Source organism: Cyprinus carpio, chromosome A8, assembly GCF_018340385.1.
Source record: "Cyprinus carpio isolate SPL01 chromosome A8, ASM1834038v1, whole genome shotgun sequence".
Lineage (NCBI taxonomy): Eukaryota > Metazoa > Chordata > Actinopteri > Cypriniformes > Cyprinidae > Cyprinus > Cyprinus carpio.
This window is the reverse complement of record NC_056579.1, coordinates 2,851,160-2,879,044: the sequence shown is the minus strand read 5'-3', so window position 1 is coordinate 2,879,044 and position 27,885 is coordinate 2,851,160. Positions and strand designations below refer to the sequence as shown.

General features: G+C 37.6%; 1 protein-coding gene across 6 annotated transcripts; it reads right to left on the bottom strand.

Annotated features, from left to right (window-relative positions):
* On the bottom strand, window positions 1-27,812 carry pxnb (paxillin b). Of its 6 annotated transcripts, none has more exons than XM_042761607.1 (14): window positions 27,555-27,812; window positions 9,511-9,719; window positions 8,708-8,790; window positions 8,377-8,516; window positions 8,055-8,247; window positions 7,827-7,974; window positions 6,097-7,338; window positions 5,237-5,503; window positions 4,677-5,063; window positions 3,897-4,043; window positions 2,159-2,332; window positions 1,806-1,887; window positions 1,268-1,416; window positions 1-814 (listed from the first exon to the last, which is right to left on the bottom strand). In XM_042761607.1, exons 1-14 carry the CDS (start codon window positions 27,565-27,567, stop codon window positions 548-550), a joined length of 3,501 nt encoding a protein of 1,166 aa, XP_042617541.1. In that variant the 5' UTR covers window positions 27,568-27,812; the 3' UTR covers window positions 1-547. The 6 variants fall into 6 exon arrangements, with proteins under 6 accessions (XP_042617541.1, XP_042617542.1, XP_042617544.1 ...); XM_042761608.1 differs by having other exon boundaries at window positions 7,839-7,974; XM_042761610.1 differs by lacking the exon at window positions 27,555-27,812 and adding an exon at window positions 13,381-13,443.
* Window positions 27,813-27,885: the final 73 nt, after the last annotated feature.

Below are 27,885 nucleotides of genomic sequence, written 5' to 3'. Positions count from 1 at the left end.
ATATATATATATTCATTCTTAAAATGGCTTAAATGTTTTTATTGAAAAATATAATTTCTCATCTTTCCTCTTGGTTTCAGACTGATATATGACCTGGATTCGTTCATGAGAGTCACCAGTAATTATTGACTCCAGTTGGTTATTCATTTGACATTCAGTCACTCATTAAGCAGTTTTCATTTACCTCTATTGATTGTGTCTCATACGTTCACGACTGCACACGTTCCCATCATCCCTCCTGAACTGTTCTCATCATCAAACAATTTGTCTCCAGCTCATCCAGTGAGCAGAAAACATTCACACACTTTCTCTAAAAAGAACTCTACAGTCTCAGCTGAACTTTCCTCTAATACCCTCTAAAAACAACCTGGCTTTTGAGAGCACGTATCATGGCACCATCGTTTTAATCTGACCAGCAATGACATGTGGGGACGTCGAGAGTCAGACACATAAACCTGATTAACAAATACACGCGCACACACAAAACAGGCAAACAATACAATATGCAGACTTACACACACACACACTCAGTCAGTCAGGCATTTTTCTAGCTGAAGAGCTTGATGAAGCAGCCCTGGCAGTAAGGCTTGTCGTTTTGCTCTTTGAAGGTGCCCTTATTGAGCTGCTTGAGGCAGAAGGCACAGACAAAATGCTCAGGATGAAACTTCTTGCCCATGGCTGTGATGCAGCGGCCCGTGATGGGTTTCTGACAGCCAGAACACAGCGACCCGCGGCGGGAGTGATAATGAACCTCACAGTACGGCTGACCGTCGTGCTCGAAGAAACTGCCGTTGACAAAGGGTGTGAAGCACTCCTGAAACACACACACAACAAAACCACATGACTACTCATAAACGCCTCAATTTTTTAATGTTTTTGAAAGAAAACTCTTAGGCTCACCAAGGCTGCATTTATTTGATTAAAAATACAGAAAAAGTATAATATTGTGAAATATTTTTACAAATTAAAATGTTTTCTATTGTAGTATATTATAAAATGTAATTTATTTCCGTGCATTTTCAGCATCATTACTCCAGTCTTCAATGCCACATGATCCTTCAGAAATCATTCTATCATGCTGATTTTCTGCTCACATTATTTCTGTTTTCACTGTATTTTTTAAATAAATGAAAGCAGTGTAAGAAAATACTTTTAGAAACATTAAAGAAATTTAAATTATTCCAAACTTTTGACCAAGTGTATATTCAACACTAAAGCAACAGACCACTTAAAAAAAAAGAAAATCTTTTCATTATCATACACTAACCCTGCACACAAAACACTCTGGATGCCAGAGGACACTCAGGGCAGAGATGTAATTCTCCAGGATGGCACGAGCACAGCCTCCACATTTGGGAGCAAAGAGGTCGAAGTAGTCTTTACGACAGTACGCCTTTCCATCCTTCTCATGAAATCCTAAAAAAAAAAAAAAAACGGAACAAAGATGTATTAATGACAAGTATGCAACAATACAAACAAAGAAAAAATTAGTTTGGTGGCTTTTCGTCTGTGCCTGTTAGCTTAAGCAGTCAACAGTGGAATCCAAAAGTTTAATTTCCTTACAAATTGTACAATCAGCAGAGTGCAGGGTTCTTTTTTAATTTCAGTATTTTGTTTTGTCGCCCTTTTAGTTTAAAGGGCACCCATTATGCTTTTTTGTATTTTTAATGCAGATGTTTAAGCAAAGTGTGAAATACATGTAAATGTATTCTAGCAAAAATAAAATTACAAACTTGTGAATGAGCAAAATATGGGCAATTGTGGGTACTTGTAATGATCGGACTCTTCTGTAAGCATTTACTCACCTTCAGGACCAAAGAACGCCCCACACTGAGCACAGAAAAAGTGCTCAGGATGCCACGTTCTATCTAATGCTGTCACCACTTTCTGTGAAGTGAGAAAAATTTACATTTTTATCATCTGTAGCAAGCTGTCAATTACCACAGGAACTGATTTCCACTTGTATCTAAATGAAAAACAGTAATCACTTACAATGGAAGTGACACTAAATTAATTCATACAGTCTGATATAATAAACACTGGCTTTGTTTGCACTGAACACAAATCTGGCCACATATAAATATGGATTGCATTGACTGAATAAACATATTGAATGTGCTTATTCTGCTGTTCAAACTGAAAAATCGTTTGTTCTCACATCCAGTATGGGTCCGTTACAGTAGTAGCAGCGTGGAGAGAATAAATGATGGTAATCTCTCTCGCAGTATGGCTGTCCTTCCCTCTCAAAGAAGTTTCTGGAACCAATCTCCTCCTGGCAGTGTGTGCACACAAAATGCTCTGGATGCCATGCACGCCCCATGGCAGTTACCACCTGTACAGAAACACACACGCATCCCTTGTTTAGATGTGTGCAGCTCTTTCTACCTAGACACACAGCAAGTAATCTTAGCTTAGAATGCCTCTTCTGCTTTTAAATGGCAGCAGTCTTGCCAGTTCTTAAAAAGCCAGGGAGTGATACTGCTGATATGTCCAATTACAGGCCTATTTCAAATCTACCTTTCCTGGAGAAAGTTCTTGAGCGTGTGTTTGTTGGCCAACTGCAACATCATCTTTCTATGAACAGTCTTCTAAAAACATTTCAATCCAGGTTTCGGTCTGGACATACCACGGAGACTGCTCTAGTGAGGGTTATGAATGATCTACTCATTATAGTGGATTCTGGGGCTTGTGGCATTTTGGTTTTGTTCCATCTTAATGCTGCATTCGATACAATATGTCATGCTACATTACTGGACAGACTTCATCGGTGGGTTGGTATTTCAGGCACTGTGTTTAACTGGTTTGAATCTTACCTTTCAGGATACTCCTAATTTGTTTATCTGGGTACTAACAGATCTCAGACTGTGCCATTGCGACAGGGTGTCCCTCAAGGGTCAGTCTTGGGTCCTATCTTATTAGTGTTTATATGCTGCCTTTGGGGCAGATTATCCAGAAGTATGGCCTTGGCTATTGTTATGCAGATGACACCCAGACTTATATTAGCCTGATCTTGCTCCTGCTTTGACTCTCTCTGATTGTTTGCTGGAAATTAAGGCATGGATGAAACACAACTTTCTTAAGCTCACTTTTTTAAAACTGAGATCTTATTTAATTGGTACTCTTACTAATGTTAATAAGTGTACCAGTTTTAACCTTACTGTGGACAATAGCCAAATATCCCCTTCTGTCCAGGTGCAGAACTTGGAGGTAATGGCTGCTTTTTTTATTTTCGGAACATTATCCATCTTAGACCTTTTCTCTCTAGGCCTGATGCAAAGAGGCTTGTTCATGCCTTTATTACATCAATTATTGTAATTCACTTTTTGCTGGTTTACCAGCAAATTCTATTAAGAGGTTGCAATATATTGAAAATTCAGCTGCACTTGTTTTGATTTTACATCTTCATGCCACCACGTTGCTCCTGTGCTTCAGCAACTGCACTGGCTCCCAGTCCAATCATGCATTGATTTTAAAATTCTTATTTTGGCTTATAAAGCAGTACATGGGTTGGCTCCAGTTTATATCCATCTTATACCATCTATAGCCTCTCGTTCTCTTTGTTCTGCTGGCTCTCTCTCCTTTATCAGCCTCATTGTAATTAAAAAAGTTATAGAATGCATTACCTGTATCTATTAGGAATGCTTCTTCTCTTGACTGTTTTAATAAACATCTTAAGACTTAAGACTTCTTTTTAGTGAAGCTTTTAATTTGTAACTATTACTGTGATTTTTGATATTATATATTTTGTTTTTATTTCTTATTTTGTTTCTGTAACCGTTGTAGTGCTTTGAGTTTGAGAAAGGTGCATTACAAATAAAATGTATTATGTATTATTATTATTAGCTGAAAGCTAAAATCCTCTGTGTGTTTGCGTTGTAGCTCTCTGGCTTCCTCACCTGGCCAACAATGGGTTTGCAGCAGGCCCCACACACTCCCTTAGCAACCGTCTGCACTCCGAGCTTGTGGAGGTCAGACTGAAGACTCCCCAGCATGTTGTCCAGTTTATTAACCTGTGGTTGCGGACCCTTCCCCTGGGCCATAATCTACAGAGAAATAGAACACAAGATCAAGAATAAAAAAAAAGTATTCAATGCAAAAAAAATTACACACAATCACCTAAAAAATCAATAAGATGAAAGTTTCTGAAGGAACAGAATTGGTTATATAATTACTATAATATTATGTTATTTTCTTCCAAGTTACAGTTCTTGATCATGTAAATATAAAATCTGGTGTATTTTTTTCAGTGTCCCACTACATTGAAAATGTCCCCAATTTACATTTTTACATTTTTGTCCCCCCATATTTTGGACTAAATTTATGGATTACTCCAAAACCGAACTGTGAGCGTATTCAAGATTTTATAATACTAATGACAGCATAATTTAGTACAGAACTGTAATCCAATCACATCATTCACAGAGCAAATATTAACACACCTAATCAATACAACACGGCCTCGAACCGAGTGTTTGTCTCAAACTCTCCCTGGGGCGCATCTAATCTAATCTAATATTTATGACCTGGTAGGAGGAGGCTGAGCACACACACAAAACATCTCCAAGCTCTCAAGCACACAACATTCAATTTACAAATCACAAATCCATAAAAGTTTTGTGATTGTTCTAGAAGAGGACAGTAGGACAGAAGCTCAGCCAATGACAGCACGTCTGCACCTGCAGTGGAGGGAAGAGCGGGTCATACTCCGTCTGGCAGCCAACTGACACCAGCACTTTGGGCGGGGCCACAGGGGCAAGTGGTGGGGTTGGTGTGGGTTGGGGTGCAGGGTTGGGCTTTGGGGAAGGAGTTGGAACTTCCACAGGTTCAGGGGTCGGGGGCTTGGGTGGAACTGGAGGTGGAGTTGGCTGAGGAGGAGGCATGGGCTCTCTTAGAGGTGGGGAGGGGGCAGGTGGTGGGGGTGGAGGTACAGGTACAGGAGCTAATCTGACCGGAGGGAGGCGCTTTGGTTCTTCAACAGGGGGAGGTGGGCGAGGGATCGGGGGAAACTGGGGAGGTGGGATCATCTTCCTCTGAGGAAGAGGAGACTCAGGAGGTATGATTATCTAGAGGAAGACACCAATTAGACAGAAGAAGAGAGAGAAAAAAAATGGAAAGTAGGAATGAAGAAGAAAGAAGCAGGTGATTACAGAGAAACTTCAATGCAATTAAGCAAAACCATTTTACAGGAATTGAATGGAAACAGAATTTGCTGAATCCATAGATCCTTCCCATCTACCTTATCCACCTCCCTGTTGTGGTCCTCCCGTGAGCGTTTGGGGTTGGACATGACAATGACGCCTTCTGTGAGCCAATCGTCTGGCTGTTGCTTTTTTGGATGATCCTTACGGCCAATTCCCAGCTTGCCTTGCAGTTCCTCAATGAGCCGGTCCTGGGAGTTGCTCTTGTGGAAAATCAGGGGGCCCATCTTCCTACGTATCAGGCCATCTCGGTACATGGGATGGACGTTTTGTATCTCCTTGGTACGTCTAATAACTGATTTGATCTGGGACAGCAGTACAAACTCCTTGAGATGCCTCAAGAATGGTTGATTATTGTCCAAAGAAACCAATTTAACAAGCAGGGATCTAGGGAAGCATTCAGATGCAATCCAGGTGCAAAATCAGTTAGCATGAAATAGTTAGGAGTTTGCATACATGGTGGTGGTTAGCACTGGTTATCGAGTGCAGAGAGGTACCATTGGTACCACTGGTTATCAAGCGCAGACAAAGCAATATACAAATTACAATTTACCATAAATGGAGTGTACACTAAACAATTAGAGGAAGAATAACTCAGAAACTAAGGGTGTAGAGGAACAATTATGACTTTCATCCATCTGACTAACATGTTTCATTTACATCAGGCACGTTCAGTCCTGCTCCCGGACAGCCACTTTCCTGCACATTTACACCTGCACAGTTCAGGTGTGTTTAATAAGGGATAGAGCTAAACTCTGCAACGGTGGCTTTTCAGGAGCAAGATTGCACACCCTTTATTTAGATGCTGGCAATCAAACCACTGCAAGATTTGTCTGAAATAACTCCAAACCAAATTCAACAGCATTCCAATCAACATGCATCGCAGTCCTATCCGTACGTGTCCAGAGGCTGAGATCCTGTCCATCGTGCCAGCCATATGGGGCATGGGAAGGTCCATCTGGGCATCTGGGGTTCCAGGGCAAGATGACGGAGTGAGAGAGTCATCCATCCAACTTGCCTCGGTCATGGGGGTCATGGAGCCATCAGGTCCTTCGTAGGCCATCTTCAGTTCCATGTCAGCCCAGTCAAGATCACTCCGGCAGTCCGACTGATCCTCCAAAAGCCCATCCCCCATTTCACTCTCTGTGTGAGTGTCAGGGTGAATGTTGCTGCGATCTGCTACAACTATTGTCTCCTCGTAAACTTCTGGTTGAACTTCCAAAACGAGCCGTGAGGCAGCTGATGCTGTGATTGGAGCCTCGTTCTCAGGCCTGCTGAAGCTCATGGCAAGAAGTTTATCCAAGGCATCATCAAGTGATGGCTCATAGGTTGCTGATTCAAGCCCAGTGGGAGGAAAGGGTTTGAGAGAAACAGCTGAATCAGGCTGTCCCGATGATGGTTTTGGGCTTGGGGACTTGGGAACCACTAGAGATGAGGAAGAGTATAGGATTAGAGGGGGTGAAACAGCTTTGGGAAGAGACAGAGATGGTGACTCAGAGACTGTAGGAAGTGGAGATCTGGGAAGAGATGGCACTGGACTCATAGGTTTTGCTTCAGAGCTGGAGAGATACAGATGAATAGATGCTGGTGTCAACAATGGACTAACTCTTTCATTGGTTCTGCTGACCAATGGGGCACTTGTTGGACTAGGAGACTTGATGATAGGTGAATAGGACTTCAGCCCAGTGCTTGTCAATTTGGCAGAAGGACTTCCCTCCCTGATACTACAAATGTCCCCACCTCCAGATGTGGAAGTTGTGGTTATAGTCTGAGACAGAACCACTTGAGACTCCGCCTGGGAGAAGAGCAGGGAAGCAGGAACATCAATGGAAGAATCCAAGCCCAGTTCAGGTACTGGAGAAAAACGAGCACTGGATGCTACAGGTGGAGACAGTGGAGAGGAAGGCTTTGGGACAACACTCGATGGTGGAGGCACAGCCCCCGGTTCACCAGAATCCTCCACAATGTGCAGTTCAAAGTTTGAAGGAGGGGAGAGACCTGGGTAAAATTGGCTCGGATCCGCTTGGAGGGTAGGGGTCAGGGTTTTGGACATGGCAGTTGTAGGGGTAGAGTGGATTTCAGCAATTGTAGTAGTTTGCTCAAACATTAACTCAGAGTTCAGGAAACCCAATGAACTTGGCTGGAGGACATAAAGGAGGGACAGGGGAAAAAGGAGAAACAGAAGAGATTGACAGATTAAGGAAGGCAGAGAATGAGAAATAATTAAGAAAAAACTTTAATGAGAAGTTGAGGGAAAAACCAAACAGATGTGGACAAAATGTTGAAGTAATGAGATGGAATTAAAGCTAAAAGACATAGACAACCAGAAACAAGAAAAAAGATTTGTAAATAAATAAAATGACAAAGTTTGTGATGGTCAGATGAAGACCGGCCAGGGTAGTGTTTCCCAACAGCGCCGTAAGCCCAAGAAGATCGTAGACACCATTGTCACCAATGGTCTCAACGATCTGCTTATGACGTTTTTGGGAAACACAGTCCAGATTGCCAAGATGTAAGTCCTGAAAACAGACCACCCAAACAACAAAGTTCAGCGCACATTCCCAGACACAACTCACTTACTTCTGTCCTACTAAAGCCATTCCATGTCACACATGCACACACACTCACATTGCTCTGCACCTTAAAATCTGAAAGGCAAGCCATGAGCTCATCTAGTTCTCGTGTAGCGGAGGTGGCTGATATTCTGCCCTGCTGCTCGGAAGCTGTGTCCACCTGTCCGTCCGTCAATTCACTCGTCAGAGCACAGGGGCTTGGCCTGTTCACGCATATTACATCATTCCATTAAAACCCACAATGTAAATCTATGTTTCTCCACCAAGTTGAGATTGGTCTTACGTTGGGGAAGGTACAGAGCTCTCCAACTCATTCAGAAGACTTTCTACAGTGGGACGGCCATCTTCTGTCCCCTTCGTACCATTCCTCTGAGGCTGGTCCTGGGCTGCCGGTGTCAGTGCGATGCCTGGGTGGGCTCCATTCTCATGGATATAGTGGGCAACACTGCAGGGCGGCAATGGAGGTGCAGCATCTTCTACAGAAAGGAAGTTTCAAAGTACAATTACTTGTTTTTTTTATGTCTTTAGCCATAATCAAAGCAGTATAAATATTCATGCACGGCAGTACATTTTTTGGAATGCCTTAAGTGTGTCTTCATGTTTACCTGTGGTGGAGTAAGATGGGGCATTTTGCTGTACAGCGTTGAGTTCCAGAAGAAGGCGGTCCAGTTCAGACAGGTTGCTGCCCAGGGCAGAAGTCATGGCTGTGGCTGATGAGTCTGAATGCTTCTGCTTGTTAGGAAAACTGGACCAATAGAAGTGTGCCATTTAAGGTTTCATTTTTGATAACAGAAGGTCATGGGTCAAAGGAAGGGATATTATGGTGGCTCACATCGTAGAATGACAAATATCTAATACCTATTTTACTTTGCCAATATCATTAGTTTATTAGTCTTATATTATCAGTCAATTCTTATCTGTGATACTGTAACTCACCTGTAAACGTGGTCTTCTTCCGTATGTGAGGCTGGTGGACTGCTGTCCCGAGACAACGTGCTTTTATGAGCAGAGCCCAGAGACTGAGTTTCAACACAAGAAAACCAAAATGCATAAATTTTATGCAAATCCATATTGCAAATGTAATACATCACTGACTCTTTACTGGCGTGCCACAGTCCAAAGGGGGTTCATGTTATTAATTATTCAATAATTATTATTATTATTTTAATTTTAATTTTTTTTTATTTTTCTTTACTTAGTACAGGGTTTCATAAACTGGGGTTTCTAGGGAACTGTATTGGGTTTGTGAGTTTATGAAAAGTAAATCATTATATTAAATAATTAAAAAAAAAAATTAAAAAAAAAATTACTTACAAAAATAATTACATACAAAATTTAAATAAAAAATATGCAATATTTCAGCTGTTGACAAGCATGTCAGGTGACCATTATCCAGAAAATCATCTTTAATCAGAGCACCATGAACTAGTGTTGAATTATTGAAACATTAAATCAAAATCTCAGGGGAGCTTCAAGTAAATATTTTAGATGAAAATGACTCAGCTGACAAAACATTTGGGAAACCTTGACTTAATACAACTGTTGGGTCACCACTTATGCGCAAAATAAAATCTGAGTACTAAGTAAAATCATTTGCAAATCACAGATAAAGTACAGAACTATCAAACAGTAGTTACAAAATATTTGTAACCATTAGCAATGACAAGACACACGGAGGTGATGTGGACATTATATGTGACTAGTTATTATGGAAAGTCCTAAGATAGTTTGTGCTGAACCTGTTGTAAGGAGTGTTGGGAGTCCTGCTGCGGGGACAGCGATCCGTTCAGGGCGTCAGCTGAGGGAGGAGGGGGCAGGGGCGGAGGAGGGGAGTCATCCTGAAAAAGGTGTCCTCCGGTGGGGTAGGAATATGGCGTCTCCTCGGGAAGAAACACTGGGCACTTGGAGATATGGGCGGTGGAAGACTCGAGATCTGCAAGCAATGCGTCTGTGCAAAAAGAAGAAACACATTTTTTTATTGCACTTTTCCTCAAGTTACTTCAAGGAATGAATAAACTCCTTTCAAAGTTAGTCAGGTTTTGTTTTGCATGACCTTTGCTGCTCTCCCTCTGACTATCATAATATAAAAGTCTGTTTTGCTGTTCAATAAGATAGAAGGGGTTGTAATATGTCAATATTACATCAAACTAATTTGTTTCAAAAGACAAAATACAAAATACACTCTCATTCAAAAATCTGTGATCGGTAAGATTTTAACATTTTTTAGAAAGTCTCTTATTTGATCAAAAATACAATAGAAACAGTATATTGTTGAGAAATATTACTGTAGTTTAAAATAGCTGTTTTCTATCGTAATATATGTTAAAAATGTAATTTATTTCTGTGATGCAAAGCTGAATTTTCAGCATCATTACTCCACTCTTTATTCTTTCGGAAATCATATGGTGATTTGATGCTCAAGAGGCATTTCTTATTATTATCAAAGTTAAAAACAATTGTGGAACCCATGACACTATTTCTTTTTCAATATTACCTGATGAAAAAAAAACTATATATATTTGAAATAGAAATCATTTGTAAAATTCTAAATGTATTTAATGTCACTTTTGATCAATTTAATATATCCTTGCTAAATAAAAGTATCAATTTCTTAAAAAAAATAATAATAATTCCAACCAACCCTAAATGTTTGAATGGAAGTTTGTTTGCGAAGGACTATAATAATTTTCCATAATAAAAACTCTAATGCAGCTAGAGACATAATCAAAGAGGAAAGTCTCAAAGAACAATGAACAACAGGCTTAAAAATAAGACATTAGCATGATATTCCTCTCCAGCAGAGAGAGAGTGAGTGTCTCCAAACACAGATATGATGTTTGCTTGTTTGAGTCAGTCGGGCATTCCAGTCTTTCTAAGCATCCTCAATCATGTTACTAAATACAGTCCTTCAGCAGCAGCTATGCCAGTCCTGATGCAGCTGTAGCGCCAGAACCAAAGACCCTCCCACAGGGGCTTTTCTCACAGAAACTAAACAGAAAACTGCTTCAGTTCAGTTGAAATACACAAGAGAGGTTTTAGGTAGTCCACTTTTTGCATTACATCATGCAACAGCCCTTAACTATGACATTATTCAACTCAGCTTGTGTCTGGGTTGTGTGAGCTGGCAGGTAAAAGCCTGTTGTGAAGGACCGCAGAGACCCTGTCAACACATCCGTCACGCTGAGCTTATGTCACCACACTCTTCTGGTCTTCTGTCCTTCAGGAACAGACCCTTCAATATGAGGAACTGTGACAGAATTACAGGCGTTCAGTCCACTACTGTATGGATGAGATGCATAAATACACGTTTAAATCATCCAACATCAAGCAGAAAACTACAGTCTGGTCTGCGAATGCTGTTGTTGCTTTCTTGAGTTTAACAGGAGCAATTAAGTGTTGAATCTTGACACCGTTGTGCCCACTTTTAGTATAGACAGGTTGTCTACAGTTGCCAAACATCACAATAAGACACATTATAGACAGAAATCAATCGCTGTGCATTTATTATTTTACAATGTCTTTGAATGGGACCAAATCTAATCATACTTAAAATATGACTGAATTTTTCATTTCAGGTTTTACAAAATGAAGAAACAATTTTCACTCAAACAATTGCTAAAATTCCACAAAAATTAAAAGAAACGCGAAGTAACGGCATGAATTAAACATGAAATTCTGAAACAGAAAGACAGAAATAGTATTTTCGTATAAAACCTACTCCAATAATTTTGGTTTTATTTAGTGTCCAAAAATATTTTAAATATTGTAATAATACTATAAATAGCAGTTTACTTACTGTTAATAAAAAATGGTGTAGAAACAATCTACTGTTATTTACTAATTATTTTATTATTTTAATAACTTTATTCACTAATTACTTATGAAATTACTGGTCAGTTTCACAAATAATTACAATGAAACAGAAAGCAACACACTGAATGTAAAATTTTAACTAGAAAGACTGAAATTATATATTTTTTGTAAAACGTAGTGCAATATTCTTTGTTTTATTTACAGCTGAATGAAAAATAATTTGAAAGTGAAAGTAAAATGAAAGTGTGCCAATGATAGCAGATTGTGCGCCAATGATAGCAGATTGCGCACTGATGTTATTAATCATTTTAATTATATGGTTTGCATCCATCATATTTAGAATAAAATACATAATAATTAAATGAGATATATCATCCTTTATTTGTACAGTATTTAATTCACTGAATATGCCAAAATGGGCATTATTTAATGGTTATTTATTATTGAAATCATTTTTGGGTTGAATTTACAGAACAAATAACTATTTTGTTATATACTTTTATCATTATAGATTTTGTTATACAGTGTTACACTTTTACAATCAGACATTCTGTTGACTAAGTAACTTTGCAACTACCTCTCATTAGAGTATTAGCAAATTGACATGCTTGCAAAGTTACTTATAGTCAACTGATATCTAAAGTGTCCAGCCTGAACGAATCCAGTTTGTTTTTTACAAACAACCATGAGACCCTTCACTGAGCCGCCAACAGATACTTTGGAAAGACAGATAGAGAGCTGGACAGAATTACTGACATGCAGCTATCCTAAAATGGCTTGATAAAGCTCTTCCCTCACTCTTTTCTCATGCACCTACTTATCCATCCACGCGGTCAATAATAGCCTGGACACATGCAGCCTTCACACAGCGTACAGACAGAGATCTCATCACATGCAGAGCGTCCTGACCTCACAGCCAGACCCCCGAGCTACTGGAACTCTTCATCAAAGTTTACGAGTAGACGCATCAAAACCAACCTCACAGCAGACGGCTATTAAAAACGTGACGGTTGCAGATCAACTATGACGAGATGGTAAATGAACACCTAGAAAGATCGCAGATGAGTGTAAGAGATCTTGACAGCGTTTACTTAACAGACAGCTGGTGTTAGTGAGCCGTCACAGGGGTATATAGTATATAGTATACAGTATACAGTTTATGTTAAGTTTTGTATTATACTGTATGCATAAATATGCATGCATGCTACTGTTACATGTATGCTGAATATAAAAGTACATGCGTGTATTTTAAAACTGAATAAAAAGTTAACACGAAAACACACCACAAAACAGTTTAAAAAAATTATATTGTCAGCTTGTTCTAGTTACGCTCAGTTCTAAAAGAGTTTAGTGGATAGAAATGACTGATTTGATTCATTTAAAAGAACAAACCAGTCAGAGTGATTCATTAGCAAATCCATCTAAACATGAACGACTTTAAAGATCTGCAAGCGAATCATTCTGAATCTAAATGATTTTTTATAATGCGTTAATAATGGAATCAAATGTATTTTTAGAAGACCCTTATTCAGAAATCAAACAACTAGTCATGGACATTCACTGGTCAAACAGTAAAACTGGCACAAAACATTAACATGGTTAGTATTTTAGTAAACTTGAAACAGAAACAGCATCTAAACGTCTCTCTCTTGAATTCACTCTATTTTTAACAGTGAAATGGAGTACTGTCTGCTACTGTCCTGGCTTAGAAGTTAACCAGGGGTCGAAACGGAACACAAACACGCAGTGCATTAATACTGCCTACACACAGCAAAGAGCAGAAAACATGGACTCACAGAAACGAGAGAGTATTCCAGCATGTATCCCAATATTCCCTCACACCTGAGTGTGAGTACACGAGTGTGTGTGTGTGTGTGTGTGGGGGGGGGGGGGGGCATTCATTAACCCTGTCCTGCCCTCAAACACAAGCAGTGTCAAAAACATTCTGTTTATGACTATATCCTACATTTCAGTGAAGTCATAACCATAAAACTATGAAATAATACAAACGGAAGTATGGGAATTATGCTAAGAATAAAACATGCAACAGAACAATTAAAACTCATGAATTTCCAGGTGTGTTGGTTGCTTTTCATTAATTTTGCAGTGTTAGTTAATGAAAAAAAATCTAATTGTATATCTAATATATATATTATTTTTACATATAAATAAACTTTTTTTTAAATTCTATATATGTGTGTGTATAAAATAAATAAATAATAATACATGTGTGTGTTTGTGACAAAATAAACACAATTTATGTTAATGTTATATATATATATATATATATATTATAGTATATACATACATATATATATATATATATATATATATAATATATGTATATATATATATATATATATATATATATATATATATATATATATATATATATATATATATATATATATATATATATATATATATATATATACTGAAATTAAAAAGAAAACAGAAAATCTTATAAAAACTGATATAAAACATTAATAAAAACTATAATAGTATGATACTAAAGTAACTACCTGTGTGTGTGTGTGTGTGTGTGTGTGTACGTATGTGTACTACACTCTTAAAAATAAAGGTGCTTCAAAAGGTTCTTCAAGCGATGCCACAGAAGAACCATTTTTGGTTCCACAAGGAACCATCTCTTTCTCACCTTTTTAGAATCTGAAGAACCTTCTTTCGCCACAAAGAATTTTTTGTGAAACAGAAACGTTCTTCAGATGTTAAAGGTTCTTTATGGAACCATTTAGACAAAAAGGTTCTTCTATGGCATCGTAAGGCACCTTTATTTTTAAGAGTGTAACAGACGTTATCAGATAAAAAGTTGAAAAACATGATTCGAAATCACCCAAACATACATTCTTTCTTTCTCTTACTTTATTGCAACTTTCACATCATCAGGCGAAATGTGTGAGAAACTCAGCAGATGCAGCTCCTTAAATGGCAGTTGGATATTTTGATGTGTTTTACTCCCAGGAGCCTCTTCCTGAGAAACGGCTGCCTGTGTGCTGATGCCAGCAGGACTGTGGTGGGCCTCCGACACCCACGTCTACGTCTAAATACGACATCCTAAACTAATCTGGCATATTAGCTGTGGTCAATTAAAAAAAACTGCATGCAAAATGTGCATGGAAAAACCACCGGTGTGAGACATTTACACAATACACACATAAAAACTGCAGAATGTCTAATAAGATCCACGGTTAACCCTGGCCGTATAACCGCGTGGCAGCATATACAGCCCATCTATTTAAAGCATGGAGATCAGTCAGTGCAAACGTCCTGAAAATAATCTCTTCAGGGCTCCAGAGGAGCTGCACCTGGTGCTGCGTGCCCACCACAATCATTACAAACTTAAACAGCACATTTACAGTCACTGCCACACAAGCCTCCACCACAGCAGTAAGGATGATAATGGTTTAGAGCTGACTAATGCAATGCTTCCCGACTGATGGGTCAATCCAAAAACATATAACATGTGTGTTTTATAGGGTAAGGGAAAAACAACGCTGCATGCAAATAATAAAATGCAACTAACAATTTAATCGTGACTTGTCAATAGCGATGCACCCAAATTAATTTTCCACCGGAAACTAAAACCAAAATTAGAGGCGAAAAATAAAGCTTATTTAATAATATTTAATTATTCAACACTCAAATAAAAACGAGTTACATACAACATTTAAACTGCATATTTTTAATGATGTAATGATTTCTACTACATTTTTTTGTTGAAATATAAAAACACACATCTATATTTGTGCATTTATTTTCATGTCTATCGGATCCTATTCGGTAAACTAACTGAAAATAAAGTTTATTTAATTAATTATTCCATCAAATGCTCTTAATAATCATCACTCAAATAAAAAACGAGTTATAAACCAACATTTAAATTGGAGATTTTTAATGATGTAATAATTTCTACTCCAATTCATTGCTGAAATATAAACATTTAAACATGGGCTGTAATAAAAACTTACATTAACTAATGAAGACATTAAACAAAGATATCACAAGCAGGTTAAGTAATAAATATATAATAGAGTGCATATATATTTAAAAAAAAAAATGCTCCTCATATATATATATTTTTCTAGTTGACTACTGAGTTATGGACTTTTTTTTTTACAGTTTCTGCTGGAAATTTTCAGTTGCCTTTTCTTGCATCACTGAAGAGAAAACACTTGAAATGGTGTCAAATCAAACTATACAGTCACAAATTTAACAAGGTCACAGTACAACTGAAAAGTATTAAAAAAATGTTTTATGCATATACAAAAAGGTCAGTGTATCTATTAAGTCTATTTAACCTTGTGTATGTTGTTAAAACAACAAATTTTGTTAGGCCTCTGCAGTTCACGATAAAATGAATGAATTTAGTTTCTTTCTTTTTTTTGTGGAAATAAATTATACCACAGTAAAATATTTATAATAGTTAAAAAAAACTCTACTAGAAATTAATAGTTAAAAAATTAAACTAGTAAGAGTGCGTTTAAAGAGTTTTTCCAAAAGTTGAAACACCCTTCTGTGTTTTAGCTATAATGTGCATTAGAACAAAAGGCCCAGAGGTGTACGTGCAGAGACGGGATATCCTGAGCACCACACGGCTATCCTGTTTTGGGAGTTGCCAGATTTGTAAAAGCAAAAAAAAAAAAAAAAAATGAACAATTGTTGGTGATTGTTAACTCTCTACAAGACTGCAAGCTAGCTCTAAATGTTAAATGCCAATACCACAGCTTCACTGACATGCAGTTCCAAACTCACCAACGTGTGTCAGTGTTGAGTCAGGATCTGTGATGTGTCAGGGAGGGTCTGAGACTCATTTCATGCTGCTGTTTATAGAGAACATTACAACCTAATGCTAGTTGATGTGATTACGAAAGCAAACAGGGGTGTGAAGCCAAACTTCCACTTTTGAAGACATTTTTAGGGTTATTGAATGTCAAACTGGAATATTTGGGGTTAAACAACTCTGACACATAGCAAAATACTAATTTTAACACGCAACTCAGTTTGTAAAAAAACAAGCAAACAACAATAAAAAAATCAATCAACATATACACAACCGTTCAAAAGTTAAGGGGTGGTAAGATTTAAAAAATAGTTTGTCTCTTCTGCTCATCAGGATTGCATTTATTTGATCAAAAATACAATAAATACAGTACAACTGTGAAATATTAATACAATTTAAAATAGCAGTTTTCTGTGTGAAAATGTTGTAAAAAAAATTATTGCTGTGACGCAAAGCTGTATTTTCAGCATCATTGCTCCAGTCTTCAGTGTGACATGATCTTCAGAAATCATTCTAATATGCTGATTTGCTGCTCAAGAAACATTTCTGATTATCATCAATGTTGAACATTTTTGTGGAAACCGTGACATTTATAAAACTTTAAAAGAACTGTATTTATTTAAATCTTTTGTAACATTATAAATTTATTTACTGTCACTTCTTGAATTGAATGTGTCCTTGCTGAATAAAAGTACAGATTTCTTTCTTCATGTTATGTGAAAGGCACTGCATGTTAAACATGTTAGAAACTATAGCTTTAAGATTCAATAATGGAAGTCACTTATTTCTTATTATCATAATTACATTCTTCTGCATAGCTGAGTATAACATCAAAATCAGCAGAGAGAGGTTTATAAAAAGCAACTGAAGAAACATAATCTGAATGCACAGTACTTGGCCAGGTGTGACACTGATCAGGGAACACACAGTATAAAGTGTTGTAGAGAGTCTTGTTTTTCATTGTATTATTCATATATGAGGCAGTTTCCCACTTTATCTCTTTCTTACTTGGAATCCGAGCAAAGAATTCCACACATTCCATCAGAGAGCTGCCAAAGAAACACTATAGAGGACGGAGAGAGAGAGCGAGAGAGAGAGAGAGAGAGAGAGAGAGAGAGGAGGAGGAGGACAGGCAGGGGGCGTGTGGGCTGAACTGACACGGCGAGAGAGGAATGTAGCGCTCACAGCCTCACAATGGCTGGTGTTTATTCCACTGGAACGATCCCACCCACCTATTTTTAAAAATACCAGAAACCGTGAAAGCACTACAGTCCCACCGCAAGATCCATGATGTCACGGTCAGACTGGATTAAACGCCAACAGATTGCCCAACCAGACTCCTCCCATCGTACGTTGCACATTTTTAACATACAGCATTTGAAAGCATCATATGTGCGCAAGCAGCATAATCATATTGCTTTCTAAGATATTGCATATTGCTTTTCTAATGCACCTTGACAAACTAAGTGGCTGGTTGTATATGGGTCAAAGAAAAAGGGGTATTGAAGCATTAAAACAATGAAAGTTTTCCTGAGCAAAAAATAATGACTATCACACTATTTTACCATGATTAACTGAAGACACCCACTAAATGTCATTCAGTGTAACAAAACACATTTACCAAAAAATGTATTTAGATCAAGAGTCATTAGATGACAATCATTAGATGGCATTAAGTATGGATCACAGTGCAGCCCCACAAAAATAATTAATTTTTATTTTAAAGTGCCTCATTATGCCATTTTTAAGCTTCCTAATATTGTTTTGGGAGTCTCCTACAATAGGATTACATGCATGCAAGATCAAAAAATGCTTTTGTTTTCTCAAAATATGCATGATTTATCAACTAATTTTCCAGCGAAGCAGTTCTTGATTCAGTCTCTCTAAACCCCTCCTTTCCGTGAGCCGACTCTGCTCTGATTGGTCAGATGGCCCAGTCTGTTGTGATTGGTCCACTGCGTTCAGCTCATGTCGGAAACGATAAACCCATTGCCACAGTTCTGTATTTTGAACGCTCAAAAATATAAACATCTCTAATTTATCATATTTGCAGGTTGTGATCAGTAGAGTCAGCTGATCAGAATAAACTGGACACTGATTCATCTCTCAAGAGCAAGCGTTTGTGAATCCCGCGTTGAACTCCCCGAGATTAGAGAAGCAGTCATCAGTAAAATGACGTGTTTGTGGGCGGGGTCAAGTTGTTCATGGCCAGCCAATGTATAACATAGGCAGGGATAATGCAAATGTGGATTCAAATAACTAACAACTCATTTAGTTATTTATCGTGCTTCGGCTTCAGAACTTTGCAGATCGTTTATATACACAGACAGCTACATTACACATTGTATGAAAGGCAATATTCGAAAATGCATAATAGGGGTACGTTAATACTTCACAAACAGCTGATAAAAACATCACAGTAATCCACACAACTCCAGTACATCAATTAACATCTCATGAAGTCAAAAACTGTGTTTGTAAGAAACAAATCCATTAAGACATTTTTTTATTAACAGTCTCTTCCGCCTAAAATACAAGTCCATAATTCATAATAACGCTTCCTAGAGTGAAAAAGTCCATCTTCTGTTGTCTCTCACATCAAAATCCACACACATATTTGTTTAGAGCTGCTTTGGCTTGTAAACGGTGCTTGATCTGTGCAGATCTCTCTCCTGATTCAGACCAGATGACCTTCATACTGGAGGAAGCAATATTATAGACAAAGGACTCGTATATTAGTCAGAAGCAACTATTTTAGGTTAAAAACATCTTGATGGATTCGTTTATTCATTCTCCAGACGTTAACTGATGGACTGGAGTGGTGTGGATTATTGTGATGTTTTTATCAGCTGTTTGGACTCTCATTCTGACGGCACCCATTCACTGCAGAGCATCCATTGCTGAGCAAGTGATGCAATGCTACATTTCTCCAAATCTGTACACTATTCCTATGAGTCTAGGTCAGCGTGAACAGTGGTCATCCTCCTGCGGTCAGAAGAGTCCAAACTCTGCCTGTTTACGACTGGAGACCAGAAGCCAAAGCTGGTGACCTCACCAAAGGAAACTCTATACCATCTAACCAAACTTACTCTGATATTTATAACAGAGAGGCAAGAGGGGGTGTGCGAGGGGCCAACAGGATGACTGCAGGACGGGTCACAAAAGAAACAAGCGAGAAAGAAAAGGCAGGATATTGTTACAAGACAGCCAGGAGCACAAGTGATGAAACGAGACGATGGCAGTCAAAAGCAGGAGTCATGGACATCTGTGGAGGAGACAGAGTCAAATAAAACATGAAACATGCTAAAGAAGAGAACTGACCAATATTTTAGAGAGAAATCTCAACTCCCTGACCCCACCCCTGCAGAAAGACGACACTCTGCGCCCAAAATAAAAGCTCTTCCCAACGGGACTTCAAGCCAAGCAGTCTGGGGGTCCCTTGTCTATTCTGGACACCTACGTCTACACAGAAATGAGAACGACCAACTGACTCGTACGCGCACACGCACTTAGATCTGATTGGATGGTTATTTAGATAAGCACTGTTTGACTCTTTATCTGAGTTCACCGTGTTAAACCTGGAAAAGACCCACAGAGACCACAAATACTGGGCCCAGAATCTCTAGGTACCTCTCAATCCTTTCCGATTCGATTCAGGCAATTGCAATCCAATTATAATTGATTTACTTTTTTCTCTTATTAATTAATGCGTTTACTGACTTTGAAAATAATTTTATTTGTGCATTTTTATTAAGTTATTTGTGAGTATTTTTAAAAATGATTACAAATCAATTTGTGCTCCAATTAAAATGTATTTAAAGTTTTTTTCTTATTATTGAGTTACTGACTTTGAATATAAAATTTATTTGTGCACTTCTATTAAATTAAAAAAACTATATAATTATAAATACTTTTTTAAAAATAATTATTAATTAATATCACAATCCAATTATAGTTTATTGACATATTTTCTCTCATCAATTAATGAGTTTTATGATTTTGAAGATCAAATTTATTTGTGCATTTTTATTAAATTACTCGTATATAATCATGAGCACATTTAAAAATAATTACATATCAATGATAAATCAAAATAACTGTTAAGAATTGTTAAAATATATAGCTTCAAAACAAGCAAATATAAACTAATAAAGAGGAACAAAGAAACACCTTACAAACAATAAACAATAGGTGCTTTCAGCATTTGAACAGCGCTTTAAGTAACTGAAAGTTTGTTGACAAGGGCAGAGAGGGATTTTTCTCTGAAGTTTTCAGATTTGATTCAGAATTGTCAAAGAGGTAATCGTGATGCATCAGAGAATCATTTTTTTTTTTTGCAATCAGACAATCTTTGATGAATGTGTCACAAATTACTTATGTTTACAATTACTTGATCATAAGTTATTTCTATAAAAATGTTTGCAAATTTTTACTTGCATTTTTCCCCATTCTACTGCCATGCATCTAATGGTTTTAGATGGAAAAATGTGTTCTGTGTGAACCGTCCCTTAATATATCTTTTTTGACTTGTTTCCAGTTCAAATATAGTACAAAATCCTTGAAACAAGATAAAATTACTTGAGATGCAACACTGCATAAGATATTAAGACTTGTTTTCATAAACTGTATCTTGAATACGAGTGTGCTTTGTCTTAATGTTCTAGCAGATTCATCCACGTTTTAAGTATAAAAAACTTTAAAAAGTAAGACAAAATACACTTATATTAAAGATACAATCTCCTAAAAGAAGTCTTTATATCTTTTGCAGTGCATCCCAAATTATCATGTTCTGATGATTTTAGATTTTAACAGGAAAACAAGACAAAAATACTCTAAGAATATGATTTTTTCAACACTCAACAGTAAATATGTAACAATTTCAAGTCTTTAAGTAATTTTAGTAACTTTTTTTTTTAAATAATTTAAAATAAAACATTTAAAATATAATAAAAATATATATCTTTTTTAGCAATTCTAGTGATTACTTTTCAGGATTTGCATTGGTTTTAAGGATGTAAACATGACAAAATGTCCTAATGGTGCTTGCTTTTCACTAACTGCCTGAAAGCATTATAAAATTAAGATTTTTTATTTTTTTTACGCCCCTGTTATCCATAAACTGTACATTCTTGTGTGTCTCTTAAACACACCTCTGATGAGTCCAAGGGAACATTTCGACAGGCAGCGCTTACAGGGAGTATCTCCCAAATCCACTCATGTGGGAAGAATTCTGCTGTAACTATGAGTTCTGGAACATCCAAGGCCATCAGGAAAACAATCAGCGCTGTGTGTCAGACCAGACGCCCTGCCAAGGAGGGGGAGGGAGGGGGCATTGAAAACCAGTTCCAAGGAAATACAGAAAGAAAAGGCCAACAGGGAGGGGGAAACATCCGAGCGTTTTCATTTAAATCACATCATAACAGCAGGCAAGCACATGGCGAAGCCTCACTTCAGCGCCCGCCCCTCGCTCCGTGATAGTCATTGAGTACAGAAAGACCAATACTCTAAAAATGACACAATAATGAGTCAAAAGACTATCCGCTGGTAAAACCCGGTAACTTTATTGAGCTAATCTTCAAGTATTCTGCGTGCCGTACTTCATGGCGCTCATAAAAAGCCCTCGTTTCAGATGTGTGTGTGATTTGTGTGTGACCTGCACTTCTCAACAATCTGAGGGTATAAGTCCCTAAAAATGCTTTTGATTAGGACTGAAACTAATCGAAGAGAGAAAACTGAAAATAGTTTTCAAACAACCAGATATGACGGTCAGTGATCTCAAACTTGATGCAGTGAAAGATTGTAAGATGCTTTAATCTTACAATCAAGTTAAAAAAAAAAAAAAAAAAAAAAAAAAATCACGTTTCTCGCACTACGTACCAAATAACTTCAGAAAACCTGACACGCAAGTCAAAGGGGGTACGTTGTATTATAGGCCTGCACAATTTGGGTACAAATGTACTTGTGATTTTTCTGAAAAGGAAAAAAAAAATTGATTTAAATATGATTTAAAAATTCCAAGTCTGCTGTTCTTGTTTGTAGGGCTGCACATTTTGGCCCAAAATCTTGTGATTTTATATCAATATGGCTGTTAAAATAAAATACAATAATTATCATTACTATGGTTACTAAATAATATAAAAAAATAACTAAATAAAAAACAAAAAAAAAATTTATACTATAAAATAAAAAAAATTGAGTACTTACAACAACAATACTTATAATTTGATTTGACATTACAACTGTAAAATTACAATACTGAATACTTAATTTCTTCATTTTCAAACAAACGTCAAACCAACAAACTTTTATTTTGATGGGAAGCCCTTAAAACTACTCTTATTAATTATTATTTATCAAGATGTTTCATGCTGCATTCCAAATTGCACATTAAAGTGACCCAAACTACAAAATGATACAGAGAGTTTGTTTGGGAATGCTGAAAAAGGTAACGAGCTGCTCGCGTGTTAATGAACACAGTGCTGCGCTTCACTCTGAAACACACAGTGCATATAATTATTTAATTCAACTACACACCATTTGCAATTTCATAATCACTATATTCACAATTTATTTAGATTAATCGTTCCAAAGCTGTATGACCTCCTTTCTTTTGTAAAACACAAATAAATGTTTTCCTAAAAACAGTTTCAGTATTTTTTGTCCATAAAATGTTGTTTGCACCCCAACGTTCTTCACAAGATCTCCTTTTGTGTTCAACAGAAGGAAGAGACTCACACAGGTTTGGAGTGACATGAGGGTGAGTAAATAATGACAGAATGTTGATTTGTGTTCAACTAACCCCTTTTCAAGGGCACACCAACACCTCTCGGGCTCATCTCAGAAACTCTGAACTTCTTGAGCGGGTCTAAAACAAAAGCCACTTCCTTCTCTACTGTTTCCTGAGGAAGTGAGACGGGACCCTGAAGGCTGGGTCTGAGGGCAGGTTGGGCCATGGAGGAGTATGTGTGTGTGTGTGTGTGTGTGTGTGTGTGAGTGTGTGTTTGTGTGTTGGGGAAGGGGGAATTTAGTCTGTGTCTGGGTCTCTGCCATGTCATTTTTCTATTCCTCCTTTTCTGAAAATATTCCAGTGATAAGCACTTTTTCTGTGCACAGACAGAGAAAATGCTGTGCAACAAAATTAAAGCCAATCAGAATGATGTGTGGACGTGTTCTGAAGAATCACAATACTGTTCAAAAGTTTGGAGTCAGTTAGATTTTTTTTAAAGAAATTAGTACTCTTATCCAGCAAGGATGTAATAAATTAATTAAAACTGACAGTAAAGACATTTATAATGATACAAAACAAAATCTGAATTCTGCTATTCTCTTTCATTTTTCTAAATATCGAAGAGTCTTGAAAAAAAATCATGGTTTCCACGAAAATATGAAGCAGCACAACTGTTTTAAACATTGATAAACAGAAACGTTTCTTGTGTGTCAAATCAGCATATTAGAATGATTTCTGAAGATCATGTGACACTGAAGACTGGAGTAATGATGCTGAAAATACAGCTGCGCATCACAGAAATAAATTACATTTTACAATATATTCAAATAGAAAACATTTATTTGAAATTGCAATAATATTTCATAATATTACTGTTTTTTACTCTATTTTGTTTCAATCAAATGCAGCCTTGGTGAGCAGAAGAGACTCTTTCAAAACATTAACAGATCTCACTGACCTCTTCTGAAACTTTTTTTATGTTTCATAACTCTACATACAGCATGCTTTTATTTTTCTCTTGATCAGATAATATCTGATGCTTCTCAGCTCATGAAATGATTCTCTTCTGTCCGTGTTTGATATTTAACATACATGAGGAATGAGATTTTGATGCCACAGAAATTGATCAAAGGTGGTGATGCATATAATGTTTGTGCCCAATTAGGACAGAAATTCCAATCTAAACAGATAAGACTGCTTTATATATCTTTAAAAAAGCACAGACGTGTGTTACGTTATCCACTAGAAATGTAAAAGAGCGTCTGATCAAGCATTAGTGTTTCAGCAGGCTGTGGTTGAGTGGGCCAAAGCCAAATTCTTAAACAGACAAATCAGCATTGTTCTGTGATTCCCCACAAATTACTACCTTGACGACTCGCCCAGTGAGGCCCAGATGAGAAACAGCATTAACTCGAACAACACGCTCATTGTGCACCTGTGTGTTATGACCACAACAGCCTCTTTAACAGCAAGCGTGTGTGTGTGTGTGTGTGTGTGTGTGTGAGCATAAACAGATCTCTAGATCACCACAGGGAAGAATACTGAGCTTTATATGAATTCCACTCGTCCTCAGGGGAGCCTTGTTGGGGTCGGGACGTTAGGAATCACTTCCTATGGCTCTCATTTTTTAATACACTTCCACACAAACCAAATATGGAAAACACAGAATCACAGAATGTCTCACTACACGAGGACATGAACACATGAACACATGAACTTCACCTCTACAGCTGCTCTGAGTGTCACTTCAACAGCATTTACCATCAGATACTTTTTATATCATCAGATACGCAGACACTTAACAGTCTTCACTGCAAACCTACTAAAATAAAAGTTTGGATTAACTTGAAGAAATTATTACACAAATCTATCACTATTGCACAGTAGAACGTACAAAATAACAACAATAACAGTCCTACGTTCATTCGTGTTTTAATTTAAACTGTAAAACTCAATTGTGAAAATGAAATGAATTGTTGAAATTTGATTACATTTAAAACATCAGTTAAACTGTTAAAGTTGTATACTACTATTTGAATGCCACCATTTGTATAATAAATTTGTACGTAATCATAAAACTTAGAATCTAAAAAGAAGACGATTAAAACAGACAATACCAAAAAAAAGACATTTTATATGGCCTTATTATTGTTCAAATTGTAATGAATTATGAAATTGTTAAGATTTTATGAAATCAAAATTAATTAGGCATCCTTTTTTATTATTTCAACTTAATTAAAAAATAAAACATTTCATAATGCCCTTTTTTTGTTAACATTAATAAATTATTGAATTGTTCACGGGGGGGGGGGGGGGGGGGGGGGTTGGGGGGTGGGGGGGGGGGGGGGGGGGGGCAAATAAAACATTTCATAATGCCCTTTTTTTGTTAACATTAATAAATTATTGAATTGTTCACGTTTTATGAAAACTATTTGATTTCGAAAACTTAATAAACTCATTAAAATGGAAGTCAAGTGAAGAATTTGGGAAAAAAATAACATGGATTTCATAGAACCCTGAGTGTCCAAATACATTTTGAGGTCATATGGCCTCATCAGCAGGCTAATTCTTAATCCGAAACACTGATCGCCTCTAACGAAGCTAATAAAGCATTCCACTGTGAGCAGCTGGTTGGAAAAACTCCTCTCATTCACCCTTTGACCCTCGAGTGAGTCAGTTCCCTCCCCCACTCCAAACCGAGGCGCTGGACTTCCCCGTGTGATGCAAACAGCTTTAGAGCAGCATCAGATCCAAACTCAAACTCAAACACACTGACGGCACGCACTCGTCTGTCACTCCGGCTCTGCCAGATCCACCAGGACAGAACGAGCTCATTCTCCAGCCAACAGAGACTGTTTGGTCAAAACAACACGCAACTGTTGCTCGTATGTCAGAGTCAGCCAGTCATTAATGAAACACAATCAAGTGATAATGACCGACGAGCTGTCCATTATCCCACTTGCCACACGACAACTTCCGAAATGAACATTCATTTCCATTTATGCATTTGGCAAAGGCTTTTATCCCAGCGACTGACACTGAATTCAAGCTACGCAGTTCATGCATTGACTAAAAATCGAACCAAATGCTGATCTGAGATCAAATTATTTTATTATCTGACTCTGTAGAGACGCAGAGAGACGGAAGGCTATGCAGATGAGTGGTCTGTTATACAGTGTTGTCCTGGACAACGGTCATTATTCAGAAATATTTGACTGCTGAATGCTGCAACTGACCAATCAGAATGAGAGGCATGTAATAAAAGGCAATGCATAGTTTGGACAGCAAAATAAATAAGCTTATCAGTCCATGTCTTTTGACGTTAAAGGAATAGTTCACCTCACCACGACTCCAGTCCATCAGTTCATGACTGAGAGAGCTGTGTGTTTGTAAGAAACAAATCAATCATTAAGAGTCTTTTATCCATTGCTTTCTCCAGTGAGAAAGTCATCTTGTCTGAAACAGAAGAGAACCTTTTAACCGAGGAAGCATTATGGATTATGGACAGCAGTGGGATGTAGGTGGCTGTGGGCGGAGTCAGTTCATCCCCAAATTGACACGCCCATCTACATGGAGTTCATTGAGTTATTATCTGTCCAGCAGTTCACAAAATCAATAAAAACAAAGCTGTACAGTCTCTAATCTCCCATCTATTATGAATCAATCACTCAAAACGGGTCTGTTCTGAGTACAAACACATCAGCAAACTAGCTTGAAATTAAAAGCTTGACAGGTCTGTGAAAACTCATCAGTAGGCCCTCACTTTTTCTGCATTGAACATCAACAGAATTCTGTGGAAGGTATTTAAACATGTTCAATTGAAGCTCCATTTGGAATGCATTGTCCAGTCAGGCAAAAATACCTGTCAAATGTGCTATTTTGATCGTGGATACCATGCATACCTTTACAGATGGTATTTTCTCTGTGATTAATGTTTACATTTTAAATCTTAGATCAAATCTGTGATTCTATTCTATTTCTTCTCTTCCCTGGAGCTACAACCTGCAATTGCTGTGCATTTGAGAAACTTCGATTTGACTCGTGCCAATAACGCTTCTGGCTCTGAATGAATGTATAAAGAAAATAATTAATGACAAACTTTATGACAAACAATGTGCGACAGCGAGATTCCGCACAAGCAGTATCACTTTAAAGAGATAAACAACATTTATTGACTAAAGATGCTTCCCACAGCCCAACACTGCTTATAAATCAGCCTGAGTTTGACACATGCTGGACTAAATATTGTAACTGTAACAGAGACTAATGACGCGTCCAGAAGAATGGAACGTGAAGAGTTACATTGTATCACTGTGACGTCGCGTTCAGTGAACTGTTACTTTGTGCGTTAGCCTGCTGGCTACTGTAGTTAGCCTCTCTCCCTCTTATTTTTCCGCTATGTTCGTGTCTCTCCAAACAACATGTGTGTATCTGGGTGACTTTACCTAGATCGTCCATGTTCGCGCGCTTCCAGAAGTGCTCCGCTCCTGATCCGAATCTGGAGAACAGTGCGAAGAGCTCGTTATCAGAAGAGACGTCTCTGCTGAAGTTTTCCTGCTCCTCTAGACGCAGGTCTGTGTGGCTGGACCGGACTGGACCCCCTAAACATCACAGGACAGAGGAGCTCGCGTCAATGCAGCGGCCCCTGGCGGCCGAAGAGCGAAACAGCGTCGAGCAAGAGCCGGGAACTTTCCATTTCACATATTTATGAATATAATGTAGCCAGGGGTGATTCTAGGATTTTCACTTTAGCCCCCAACGAGGGTATAATATATA

Bases quoted from the DNA above. Each gene is read 5' to 3' on its own strand.
- pxnb (XM_042761607.1), bottom strand. The intron at 4,044-4,676 runs GTGCAGACGTGC...ATTTCTCTGTAG, and splicing joins CGCTCTTCCCTCCACTGCAG to ATTATGGCCCAGGGGAAGGG. The intron at 1,888-2,158 runs GTGAGAACAAAC...CTCACTTCACAG, and splicing joins GTAACGGACCCATACTGGAT to AAAGTGGTGACAGCATTAGA.